Here is a 12580-nt window from a genome sequence, read left to right on the forward strand (position 1 = left end):
CAAAAACGTGAGGCACACGCCATGTGCACACATACCGTCACTTACGTGTACAAACACGGGAGGTCCTGTGTACGGCTGCTGCAGCACCCCAGCGTGATGCCTGCCTGGGCACCCAGGACAGGGCTGGACTGTCATGGATGTTTTAGCAGAGACCATCCTGCTCTGGACATATATGGAAGGCCTTATGCCATGGAGATGGCAAGCGGCTCTGGGTAGAGAAGAGCCGCTACCCTACTTACTCCCCAGGGTATTGACATTCTCCCCAAGCAACTGTGTCCTGACATGGGCCGGATCACATCAGCAGACAGGGAAAGGCTTTCAACATGCAGCCCAGCAAGTGGCAGAGATGGGACAGGCAGAGACAGGCTGGATTTTACAGGACTCTGACGCTGCGGAGCAGGGATGGTCCCCATAAATTCACGCTGTATTTGACCTGGCTTGGTCAGGAGCGAGAGGCAGAAAGGAGGGAAGGCAGAGGGAGGCTGGCACGTTATCCGCTCTGCTCTACCTGCCCCATCACAGGCAGAGGCTGTGTCAGCCCTGCTTCCACGGGGGGCACACAGAGGCGGGTACAGAGGGATGTTGGGGCTCCCGATGGAGCACGCGGGACAGACACTCATTCGTTAGAAGTGGCAGTGGGGAAGTGGGGGGAGATGATGGAGGAGGTAAGAAATGGGCAGCAAGAGCAGAGAAAGGAGATCCTGGACTGCATACAGCGGGGACTGACTGCGACCCCTCCTCAGGGACGTGACAGCCGCATCCCCACCACAGCAACAGGGAGGGAGGGCAAAGTGTCCCCTTGCACGTCAGACACGGTGACGAGCGCACGGCAGAGATGCCCATGATGCAGCACGCGTGCATCCGCGTGGGCTGGCCCTGCTTGTGCAACGAGGCTGCCTGAGCATCGCCGGTGCTGACACAGGGGATATGCGAGCACGCACGCCAGCAACTCCGAGCAAGCCTGGGTACGCGCCGACGCCGCGCGTGCACACGTGCCAGCACAGCACCGGCAGGGACATGTGTGCCCGTGCACGAGGATACGAGTGCAGGGAAGTGGCACATGGACACCACTGTGAAAAGGCAGCACAGACCCCTGAGAAAGCGTGGCCGCGGCCCCTGGGGAGCCCTGGCAGTGGGCCGGAGGGGGTGCGGGGAGCAGCGGCGGGCGGTAAGTGTGAGGCAGACGCAGCGATTGCATTACTGAAGGAGCCCGGGCTGGCAGTGCCGAGCTATCGTCCCTGTAATCCTGTTAGCCAGCAATCTCCATTCCGAAAGAGCTTCATTTCTTTGTGAATATTTGTAAACTAGATATCTAATGGAAAATTATAGGAAAATTATAGTGAAATTCATGACGAAGAAATCCGATTAGCCCTAATTCAATTATGCCATCTTAGCCCACACAGCACATTTCCCATTTTTTTCCCATAAATACCAATGCCAGGGGTCCGGGTAATCAAATAAAATTGAAAATCATCTTCCCATTAAATTCAATTAGCTGCAATTTCTAAAGCCTATCAGAGATTTTAATTACTAAATTATAAAATTCTCCAATGCTAAATTGAAACTAAAAAAATTGCACATCCTTGTATTTCAGAAGAAAAAAACCTAGCAGAAACCTTGAAAAATACCCTTCTCCTCCCATCAGCACCCACGTGAGCACGGGCCTGGGCAGGCTTCACCAGAGAAATGATTGTGGAGGGACATGAACCAGGCCTAGGGAAGAAGGTGGCTGCCTCTGAGGGAAAGAGCTCGGACATGAGCTGAGAGCAAACCCTAAAATCCAGCCCTAATTACAACTCAGTTGGGTTGAAAGAGGGAAGGGGAGAGGCTAGCCATCTCAGCAGCATCTCCGCTCCCTTTTCCCACAGGAGCTCCTCAGTTCTAGCTGGTTCTCTGCACCTCTGCGCTGCTCTGCCAGTGACTAGTGACAAGCCACCGCACTCCCGTAGCCAGCGTTAACAGCCGAGACTCTCTAGGAGTTGAAACGAGTTTTGCCTGCAAATGGGCTCCGTGAGGCAGTCCCTCGAGTCTCTGTGTGCCAAACCCAGGGCAGGAGAGCTGGTGATGCCCAGAGGGAAGCGGGAGGGCAGATGCTAGCTTTGTGCTTCTGATAAAGCTTCTTGAATAATAGCCATGCAAGCCTGGTCCTGACACTGAATTAAGGGAAGCTGGAGCCCTCAGCAAACTGATTTAGCTTGAAGCACTACTTCAGCGAACACGTGGGATGTTCCAGAGGAGGGGGACGTGATCACCCTTCCCTGATAGCACAAGGAACTTTCGGAGTTCACAGAGGCACCAGGCAGGCAAGCCCATCCCTAAACTGTTCTTTATTCAACAACCAAACCAAGCAGCCAAATGGAGAACCAACAAAGCCTGTGCCTACAGATGCTCTTTTCCAGCCCAGCTTCTCCGGGGACCAACATGGCACAGCAACGTGTCGAGGGGCAATTAACTGTGTGAACAAGCAGCGGGAGGGGAAGCGAAGCTCAGCTCTCCAGTTACAATACCTGACCCTCCACGAGGCAGCAAGTGAGGATTTTCCGACACCGCTTTTATGCCAGAGAGCACTTTCGTGTGGTACCCTAAAGGGTTTATTCATGCGCTAACATAAACGAAGCCAGTTTCTAACGCATTTCACAGCTTTAACTAGGTGCTCAGGCTGCCCCGAACCAGGCCGATACTCGGTTTAATTTACTGGGCGCCCGAAAGTTGCCAGCAGGGAGTTGCCGGCAAACAGAACAACAACAAAAAAGTTAATGATCTGGGCTTTTTCTTTAATAAATAGGCAAACTGGCTGAGCCGGATTGTTGGCTGGGATTCGTCTCCCCTTTATCACCCTGGAGCTTCTGTGACACATTCTCCAAATCATCAGCATTTTGCAATTTGAGGTCGTTACCAAATACTATTTTTTTGCCAAGGAAGGGAGAAAAATAAATTAATAATTAAGAAGCCCAAGCAGGGAGAGGCTGCGGGTTGGATGGCGCTGCCACCTCCGCGGGGATTGCTCAGGCACCTGGCAGCCCGCCCAGCGCGCACCTTGGTCGCCGGCTCACCCTGGAATGTGGTGCTGGCACCCAAGTGCTACTTGATTTTACTACGAATTAATCAAAGTCTCTTCTGCAAATGTCTAACACTAAATCACCACTGGCTGAGCTTCAAATGCAATTCCCTGGTTCCAGGGATTCGGTGCAAGGAGATTACCAGCTCCAGGTGAAAAGCTGAAGGGGTTTTCCTCTCTGCACATCTCCTGGTACTCCAAGGCATCAGCCTCTCCCAGCTGGAAGGAGAATAGATTTCCTGCAACTCTTCTCCCGCTCACAGCAGGTAACCACACAGACGTTCACGATATGCTGGGATAAATCTGTCTGTGCTGCCTGACTAGAGTGTACTTAAACCAGAGAGGAATTTGACTTGACTGCGAGCCGGCACAGACAGCAGAGGACTGTATCTGTAGCATGTGTGTGCCTGCACCCCTATGTTCGCACGGCTGTGGATGCATCCACACACAGGAGGACACGCGGAGATGTGAACCTGCGGGATCCTGGGTGGGTCCGGCTGTCTGCTGTCTGCTCGTTTGCGCACACGTATGTGCACAGCCTCATGGCACCATGTGGGCACACAGCCACGCATGTGTACAGGGCTGTGCAGTCAGACGTTACGTGGCTGCCCACAGCCAGAGGTACACAGACTTTCCCTGCAGGCGTTCTTGCCGTGTCAACGTGTGCATGCCTCATTTGTCGCCAAACTTGCAGTACTGAGCACCCTCCTGGTCCCAGCCGGCCCCCCAGAAGGCGGTGAGCTGCAGCTGACGCTCAGGATGGCAACAGCACACGTCCCTGCACCGCTCTACAGACACAGCACTGTCCTGAGCCATGGGCGAATTGTATTCCCCTCTCCACACTTTGCCTGTCTCAGAGCCCTCTCGTATTTTCAGTGCTCACTAGACCGTGAATTCACCTTCATACCAGTTACAGGGTTATTTAGCTTCTCCTGACGCCAATAACCACCAAACTTTCACTGGCAGCTCAGCTTTCTCCTGGGAGATGTGAAGAGCTCCTCTCTCACCTGCCCACGGTGCCCTCACCCACGCACACCCACCGGGAGCACGGGGGACAGATCCCCAAGCAGGACACAGTGCCTAGGGACATTGCTCACCCGCCAGCAACAGCCTCTTATCCCCACCCATGTCTACACTGTGAGAAAGAGCAACAGAGCAGAAGAGTTAAAAACCAGATGGAGACAGTGAAATAGAGGAGAGGGAGAGAGAGAGAGGGAGAAGAAAAAAAGGGTGATAAAGCAAAACAGAGGAGGAAAACCCCCTGAGACAACACAGAAAGGAGCAGGGAGGGAGGCAGGAAGAGCACGGTGACACACTGTGGGTTTTTGCCCCTGCACACCCCACAAAGCAACACTCTCCAGCACTTGACGCTAACATAATCTACAGCTCTCCCTGAAATCTTAGGGATCAACAGGACGGCCCCTGTGCTGCAGCTGGACTGAGCTGCGTGTGGGCTGGGACACTGCCAAGGAGTAATGAGGATGATCTGCCTGGATGGGAAACACGGGGGTGCCCGAAGGCCGTAGGAGTGCAGAAAACCCCAACAAGAGGGTAAAATCTCCTTGCAGGGCCATGCACAAGGAAGGTCAGCAGCCTGTCCCTCTTACTGATCCTCTGTCACGAGGCAACCCTCTCTGCTCTCCTTCGCTGGCCCAGAGCCACCTCTGCCACTCACCCTCCCACTGGCTCGGAGCCATCCTTGCCTGTTCCCCCTGCTGCAGGCCTGTAAGGCACCTTTTTGCCAGCTTTCCCCTCCGCTGCCACAGAACCCGTCTCTTGGCATCGTGTCTCTGGCCCAAGGCCTTGCTGCTCACCCCTGGCCACGTGGGCTTGTTCCCCGGTCTCCTGGGCTTTCCCATTCTGAGTGAACATTTCCCAGCTGAAGGAAGTGCTGCAGCGACATTTCACTCTGAAACCAAGCATGTGCTGACAGCAAGTGGCATACCCAGGAGCTCCTTCCTGGCCCCCAGGGCTGTGTGTGGCCAGACGCAGCTGACGAGGTGCACAAGCCACTGCACAACTTGTGGTGCCTCTTCCCACCCGTGCCGCCCCCTGGGGTCTGGTCCACGCTGTGCCTGGAGTAATTCACCCTTCCCACCCATCCCACTGTGGCCATCCCTATCTCCTGTCCCCCACAGCCCCTTGGAGCAGCCTGGGACAAAATCTCCCATCCTTTGGCCCAGGGATTTCACCTCTCTGTTGCTCTAATAGCTCCAAGTGGGTGCTTTGTTACCCTCCCACAGCAGTGGTCCTGGGGTAAAACTCAAACGTGACTCCTCTTTTGTACTGAGCGTGCAACAATACATTCATACAAGTACAGGGTGCGCACAGGCACAGGTCTGCACACATTAAATGGAATTGTATAGATCTGGGAAGGGAGCTGGGGGGTGACAGAGCTGCTCATGTCCCTGAGGCAGCTGTAGCTGTCCTTACCTAACACCAGAGACTGCAATACAGAAGGGACTGCAAGAACCCAAAGGGATGAGAAGAGGAAGGACCGAAGCAGTAGCTCTGGCACAAGCTCATCACAGCCAAACACTTTCCCCTGTCCTCAAGCTTCCTTGGGACAGTTCCTACCGCTGGAGTTTCAGCTGGATTTGCACAGCCACCCTGCAAAGCAAATCCGAGGAAACACAGCAGAGACACCCCCGTCGCCTCACCTGCCCCGGGAGCACACCCCAGCTCCTGCTTTCCCCATATCGCCATTAAAAAAAGCTCTGTGCAAACAATAGATCAATAGAGCCCCCGCCTCTTCGGAAGGAAAACAAACACCCGGATCACCGCAAATTAGAGAATGTTTCGCTTCACTTCATCCAAACAGGCTGACAATTTTTTTGGGTTGTTGCCACGGCGACAGAATAACACAGCGTTCAGCCTGTTGCAGAACAATCAATTAAGTTAATGCCTCGGAGTGCCTGTTTACTCTTCCATTTAGGAGGTGCTGCTCTCGCTCGCTCTCTTTCTCTCTTGTTCGTTTTAAATTTCTCATCCTTTGCTTCCTGTTCCTATTCCTTCTCTATTTAACCTAAAACAAAGTCCCTCCCCTCAACTACCTCCTGGCTTGTAAGGAGCCTCCCGCTCTTTGGAATGATCACCTGGAATAAAGTTTTTTTGTCTCTCTGACCCCTGGAAAAACAGAGACTGGGAATTTACCGTTACCTTTTGGGATACAGCCCTGTCCCCTCCTCCTGCTGTGCTCAGGACCTTGCAAAGTTTCTAAAGGTCCCCAGGGCAGAGTGGGCCACCTTCTAAAGTGGCAGGACTAACTCGGCTTTTAACAAGATGACATAACTCTTGAGCTAAAGACCTATGAAGTGACCAGAAACCCTTCCACTATCGCTAGTTTGTACACGGAGCCATAACCATAAATGAAGACCCCTCTTGTGCTAAACGCTATTTAAAAAGGAGAGCTATAAAAGGCATCACAAGGGTCTAGGTCTCATGCTATGGTCCACGTTGAATGGAACTTCTAAAAACGTGCTTAAATAACTTTGGCTTAAGCAAAACTCAACCCGGTCCTCAAAGCATTCTGCTGAACTGAAGCCTGCGCTAGGATACTTTAAAGGGGGCACCATCACCAGAAGACTGTGGCAGATCCATCGTTGTAGTCCTTTAAAATAAATGAATGCCAAAGCATCTCTCAGCTCTAGCCCTGACCACCAGCAGGGTACCAGGCCTTGAGCAGACTCACACGCTCTTGCCACTGATCTTGTGGGTTTATTTCTGCCTCGCAGACAGCGTGAGCAGTGACGCTTGGCTGTGTGGCTTCAATGCTTGTCTGCAGCCACTTTCCCATCCTTGCCCAGTGAGCACAGATAACAGCCCCAGCTCTCCCCACAGCCCTCCTGCAGACTCTGCAGCACGTCACAGGGCACCGAAATCACAGCTCCACCATCCTGGGGGGGGAAATAAGGTACCAGGGAGTGCAAGGACTTACCCAAGGCCAAGCCTGAGAGATAATTCAGGGCTTCTGCCTCCTGATCTCTCTGCACCCTGGTGCTGTCTTCCTCATGAGCACAACATTCCTATGCTTTTATCTTTGAAACCCCAGGAAATGTGTCCACCTCCCTCACATCCTCATACACCAAAGTTAAAGGAAAAGGCAAAGGCAAGCATGATATAAAAACATACATATTCCATGATACTGTCTTCTCATCCTGCCACTAGCCCAAATCCTGCCACAAGTGCCTAAATGTAAAGCGTACATTAATTTAGTATTGAACAGATGGAACAAAACTGTAGACAGAGCAGACAGGGGAGAGGGGGGCTCAGACCCAAAGAAAAATTATGGGAATAAGGTCAAATATGACATTTCCCCATGCTCCCCAAGCTGGATCCTTTTTAAAGTACTCTGTTCTCACAAGCTAACGCGGCCACCCAGCTCTCTGGGGAGCAGCGAGGCCAGGGCTGCGCCGTGCTGGTCGCACCAGCACGCTCCCTCTCCCCCTCCCCGAGAAGAAGTTGTCAGCAGAACCTGTTGGAGCAGGGGCTCGTTGACTGCTCCCTGTCCATTACAGCCCAGATTATAAGCATATTGCACAGTGCTCTCTGCACGGTGCTGGGGAAATCCAATACGCTGAAAGGTTAATGCAATCAATTAGGGTGACAAGGAAGTAGAGTAAAGCCTTCCGAGTAGATGAAAGGGAGAGAGAGATGGAGACAGAGAAAAGCAAAGAGAAGCGGGGGGGGGAAGGAGCAAAGAAAGACAGGTGGGAGGAGGAGGAAGACAGTATACAGGGTTTGTATTGTAGACTGCAGGGCACCAGTGTGGCCATGGGCACTGTCCTGCCCCAGCATGGAGCAGGTGGTGTGATCCACAAGGGCAAGGCAGACCATGGATCCCCAAGGCAGCAGGTGGGGCAGGACTCCCCCTTCCTGGCTTCTCCTGCCCTGTCCCGCAGAGTGCGGAGCCCTGCTCAAACCACAGCTGCCCAGGATGTTCTGCCGCCAGCCTGAGCCCTCAGTGTCTTGGGGCACTGGCAGACCTCTCCCTGTGCCTTTGCTGCCCACCTACCCAGATGGGATGGAAGGGGCTTAAGAGCTGCCATGCAAGGTGAAAGATCTCAGGAAGCCATGGGGAAAAGGGGAGGAGAAAGAGGGAACAAGGAGGACAGAGGGAACTTCCTCTGGCTGTTCATGCACTCTGTGCACAGAGAAAGGTGAACACGTGGCATCTCTCTGTAAACCTCCCAGCTAGACACTGGTCACCACCACTGGCCACTTGCCTGCACCTATTCCCTGATGTCGTAAGGAATTTTTCTTTTGGTCTGGCTGTGTGGGAGCTCAGCCCTGCCAGTCTTGGGAGCACCTCTAAAAGAGCTGAGATCTCTTCTCTCTTACTCTTCCAGCCCCTTTCCACGTATGCCAACCTGGGCTGTCCTGCAGGGCATGAGGACAAAGCTCTGCCAAACCCCAGCTGCAGCAGGTTCACCTCTGCCTGCAGAGACGGTTTGATGAGGATGCGGTGGCACTCAGCCCGCCAGCCCAGCACGGAGATCGCAGTGTCATAACGTGCATCCTGCTGCTCTGTCCTGCAGGGCACAGGCCTCTCCCTGGGGCATTCCGCTGAGGGGAGAGCCCCATCCTTCCCCTCAGTCCCCCCGAGCTGCCGCAGGCTGGCTGAGCTTCTGCTCTCCGACCCCGCAAGCAGCGCGGTACTTCATTAACCTGGGCTGACGGGTCAGCGAGTGCAGCCCCTTCCTACCGCGGCTCCTGCTCGCACTCAGCTCGGCCTAGGAGAACGTGACACCAGCTCATTAGGACAAATTATTACTCTATAACCCCTGCCGCAATGTCCCTTAATATGCCTATTTAGCAAGAGACAAGTCCTGGTGGGCTCCTCGGCATTAAAACAACCTCACAAATCACCAGAGGCACAAGCACCGTGATCTCTGTTTCCGGGCAGGGCGGCTGTACCCTGGCCGGGTGCTGGAGGGGTACAGAGTCCTCTGCTCTTCTGCTGCAGCCAAGAAGAAACTCTTGGTGTTGCTGGGGGGGATGTCTGCAGGCAAGGAGCTGCCGTCTGACTGTGGCTCACCGCGCAGCCAAACATGCGCCCAAGCTTCAAAACAACGAGGAGATGTTTCCCACTTGAAATCCACTGCAAAAGTATTCTCAGATGCTCATGCAAACTGCTGGGCCTGCTTCACTCTGCCTTACCCCTGCCTAACTCTGCCCTCCAGCACTACCATCAGCAACATGTTCCACATGAAACCCACAAGACTCAAACGTTTCCTCTGTTCCCCTGTGACAGACGTGAAGTCCGCGCCTGTCTTCACAAATTTGGCCTCAACACTAACCCTACTTGCCCGCTCCTCACAGGTTAACCAGCAAAGCCAGAGAGCAAGTTTGGAAGCCGAGGCTGTTGGCAGGCACCGTACACTGCCTCCCCACGTAAGGCTGCGCCGAACTCTGGGGGAGTAAGCCCATTGCACATGAAAGCAGTTGGCTTGCACCTTGCAGGGAGCACAGGACTGCAGGCTGTCTGGGGCTAATCCAGAGATTACAGAACCTCCGCAATTTAGGGCACATTGAATGAGATATCACAGGGGAAGACAGAAACACGGGCAAATGTCAGAGCAAGGCTGCTACTGAACAGGAACGGGGAGCATGAGGAAACCAACCTCCAGCCTGACCTGCAGGAGAGGGAAAAGGGAGAAAGAAAACAGCGATTCTATAACAGAGCGCCAAAGAGGGAAGAGAGAGAAAGGGCAGCAGTGCCATAGCAGGCAGGAGAGAGTGAGGAAGAAAAGTAACAGAAAAAAGAAAGAGAAGAAAGTATGAGACGTGTGATGCTGGGCACAGAGGAGGGCAGAACGAGAGCAAACGGAAAGAGAAATGAGGGACCTGAGAGAAAGAGAGAGAGGGAGGGCGGGAGGAAAAGGAGGAAAAAAGAGCAAGAATAGCCACGCAGCGAGGAGCACGCGGGTGAGGCAGAGCGCTGTAACCAGGGTTGTGAAGCATGAAAAGGGAAGAATCTGCCTGTTCCTTTCAGCGCGCGGAGCATGGCGCTCGGTGGTGACCTACACTGTGCCCGGCTGTGATCACGTTTTCAGGGCCACTGCCTGCCGATCCCAAACAATGATGGGGAGCCTTTGAAGTCAGAGAAAGAAGCCGCAATGTGAACTGGGGACTTTCATTTTTTTTTTCTTCCCCCCCCATTTTTTTAAGGGCGGGGGAAAGGAGGGAGGAAAAGGAAGGGCTGAAGTGGTGGGGGGAAGGTTGGGGAAGAGGTTGCAAGGACAAAACAGAGAGTTGCTCTCAGTGGGGTGCCCCGAAACGAGAGAGACAAAAAGAAAACAAACAGTTTATGAGTAGGGCACATGCTGCCTGTGTCTGCATGGCCCGCGCTGCCGGCCCCCCGTGCTCCCAGGGAGGCTTCTGTTCCCCAGCAATGATGGATGGACGCATAGGGCCATTCAGGCCTGCCATGTTACAGCAGCGGTATTTACATAACACTGGCCTTCCACCGGTCACCTCTGACACTGGCCAGCCTGGCTTGGGGCCCCCTCCCACCCCAGCCAGCCCGGGCCCCTCCGATACCGCTCGGACTCAGCCTATGAGCTCCCTGACGTTGGGGCTCGGGGGTCCCCACTGCTGCAGGGATGCTCCAAGCACAGACACACTGCCGAGAGTGCTCCCAGCACCTCTGAGCTGACGTCCCACAGGGCAGAGCGCTCCCCACCCTCCCCACCACCACCGCCACCCTGCCCTAGGCTGGTCCCAGAGTGGTCTTGGCACTGGGGGAGGGAGAGAAGCAATGACAGAGGCGAGACTTGGCGGCGCTGCAGAGGGTACGGCACAGAGATGTGGGGAAGAGAGTGGGAACTCTTCAGGTGACACACAAGGGAGCACTGTAGTCTCCCTGGGGTCATGACGAAGAGGCAAGGACAGCAGGAACTGCCTCGGCACAGCACAGACTTCTCAGTGACCATCACCTGAGGTGCCACAGGGTCTCTTACCCAGCACACAGAGACAAGGCTTTTAAGAGAAGCAATCACCTTTCATTTGCCTGGGCTCTAGGCTTCTAACTCTTACCAGGCATGGACTAAGTGACCATCCAGCTCTAGGAGACTGTGAAGTTGGGGTTTTTGCAGTAACACAGAGCATGAGGGTCCAGGTAAAGGGAAAATCCATAAAAGTCAGGATTCTGATGGAGACACAGAATTGTTTCCTTCCTACCAGCATGGTGCTGCAGTCTGGACAGATAAAAATATGCCAGAAGAGGAGGAAAGCATGCACATCACCATCCTAAATTATGTGAACTGAGCTCAGCAAAACTTCACAGGAGATGGAGACTGCATCCTTTTCAGTGAAAGGACCTTATCCATCTCTCACCAGCCCACATGGATGAAGATAAAGTGGTACCTTGCTCACCAAAGACCTTACACACTTTTTTTATCTGTAAAGACAGAGGCAGTAGAGAAGATATTGAGGAAAACCCACAATGACAAAATCAGGCGCCCAGAACAACTGCTGTACAAAGACAAAGACAGGATTAGGACACACATAGGCCATGTCTGCATTAGACCTTCTTCTGTTTTCATCTCTCATTACAACTAAAAATGGTCCAACCCCAGAAGTTCTAGTGCAGACACAGCCACAGCGAGCAGGCCATAAAGTGTGAGAGACACGCAGAGGAAAAGAGAACCCAGGAGGGCGTAGTGACATACCCATTGCAGTCTGAAGTCTCTCCTACCTTTCGGAGATTTCAAGGCCTGGTTTCTTCTCTAAATTCACTTCATCCTGGAGAGGGAAGAGAAAGGATCCAGTTAATACACAGGGCGCACCTGACCAAGGGCCAAGGCACAGACACTCAAAAAAGCTGGGTGAGAACCCAGCTGCAAGCAGGGCCAGCACGGGGCACTCCGACTTCGCATGGGAACAAAGTGCTTTCCTGCTTCTGGCTGCACCATGCAGCACCATGCACATCGTGAGACACACGGCACTCCTGCACTTCGCTGTGCATGAGACTCCTAACGAGGGCTGGGAACAACTTAGCATAGAGAGAGCAGCTATTACTGGCCTGAATCCTGCTTCCCAGGTACCACAGACAGACCTCATGCTGGTCTGCACCGTACTTTGCCCACACACCCAAGGGTGCCTTCTGCTCCATGCCAAATTATTCCCTTTCTGATCTTCCCATTTCCTCTGCTGATCCCTCTTTCCCAGAGGTTCACCAGCGTGCTAACGCAGAGGCCTGCCTTGCACACCAATGGGGCACAAGACAATGGGGTGCAGGACTGGGTCCCAAGGCACTGAACCCCCTTATCCACTCATCTGTACGTCTTCCTTCCTGGAGAATGCAGAGCGAGGAGGAAAGGGAAAAGGGACAGGGGAAAAAAAGTCACAGCAAAACACATGAAAAGTAAATTGAATTATTTAAAACCATATGTTCCAAAAATGTGACAGAGCATAAAAGCCGTGCCGTGAGACTTCCGGAGGGGGTTATCCTGCACAGGCAGGGTGGGAGGAGAGCTCGCGGGAGGGGGAGGACTGCTCCACAGCCAGCCAGCCAGGGAC

At 53.6% G+C, this 12580-nt stretch overlaps 1 protein-coding gene across 6 annotated transcripts in view; it reads right to left on the reverse strand.

Annotated features, from left to right (window-relative positions):
• CASZ1 (castor zinc finger 1) overlaps nt 1–12580 on the reverse strand; it is a 292054-nt gene that overhangs the window by 97864 nt on the left and 181610 nt on the right. For 4 of the 6 annotated variants that reach the window (XM_074560818.1, XM_074560817.1, XM_074560821.1 and 1 more), the window contains one exon: nt 11731–11803. In XM_074560818.1, coding sequence (XP_074416919.1) covers nt 11731–11734 — 4 coding nt within the window. In that variant the 5' untranslated portion in view covers nt 11735–11803. Of the gene's footprint in view, nt 1–11730; nt 11804–12580 lie in introns of those variants that run through there. The other 2 variants (XM_074560822.1, XM_074560816.1) reach the window with 2 other exon arrangements.

The sequence above is a fragment of the Larus michahellis genome, chromosome 16 (genome assembly GCF_964199755.1).
Source record: "Larus michahellis chromosome 16, bLarMic1.1, whole genome shotgun sequence".
NCBI classification, from domain to species: domain Eukaryota; kingdom Metazoa; phylum Chordata; class Aves; order Charadriiformes; family Laridae; genus Larus; species Larus michahellis.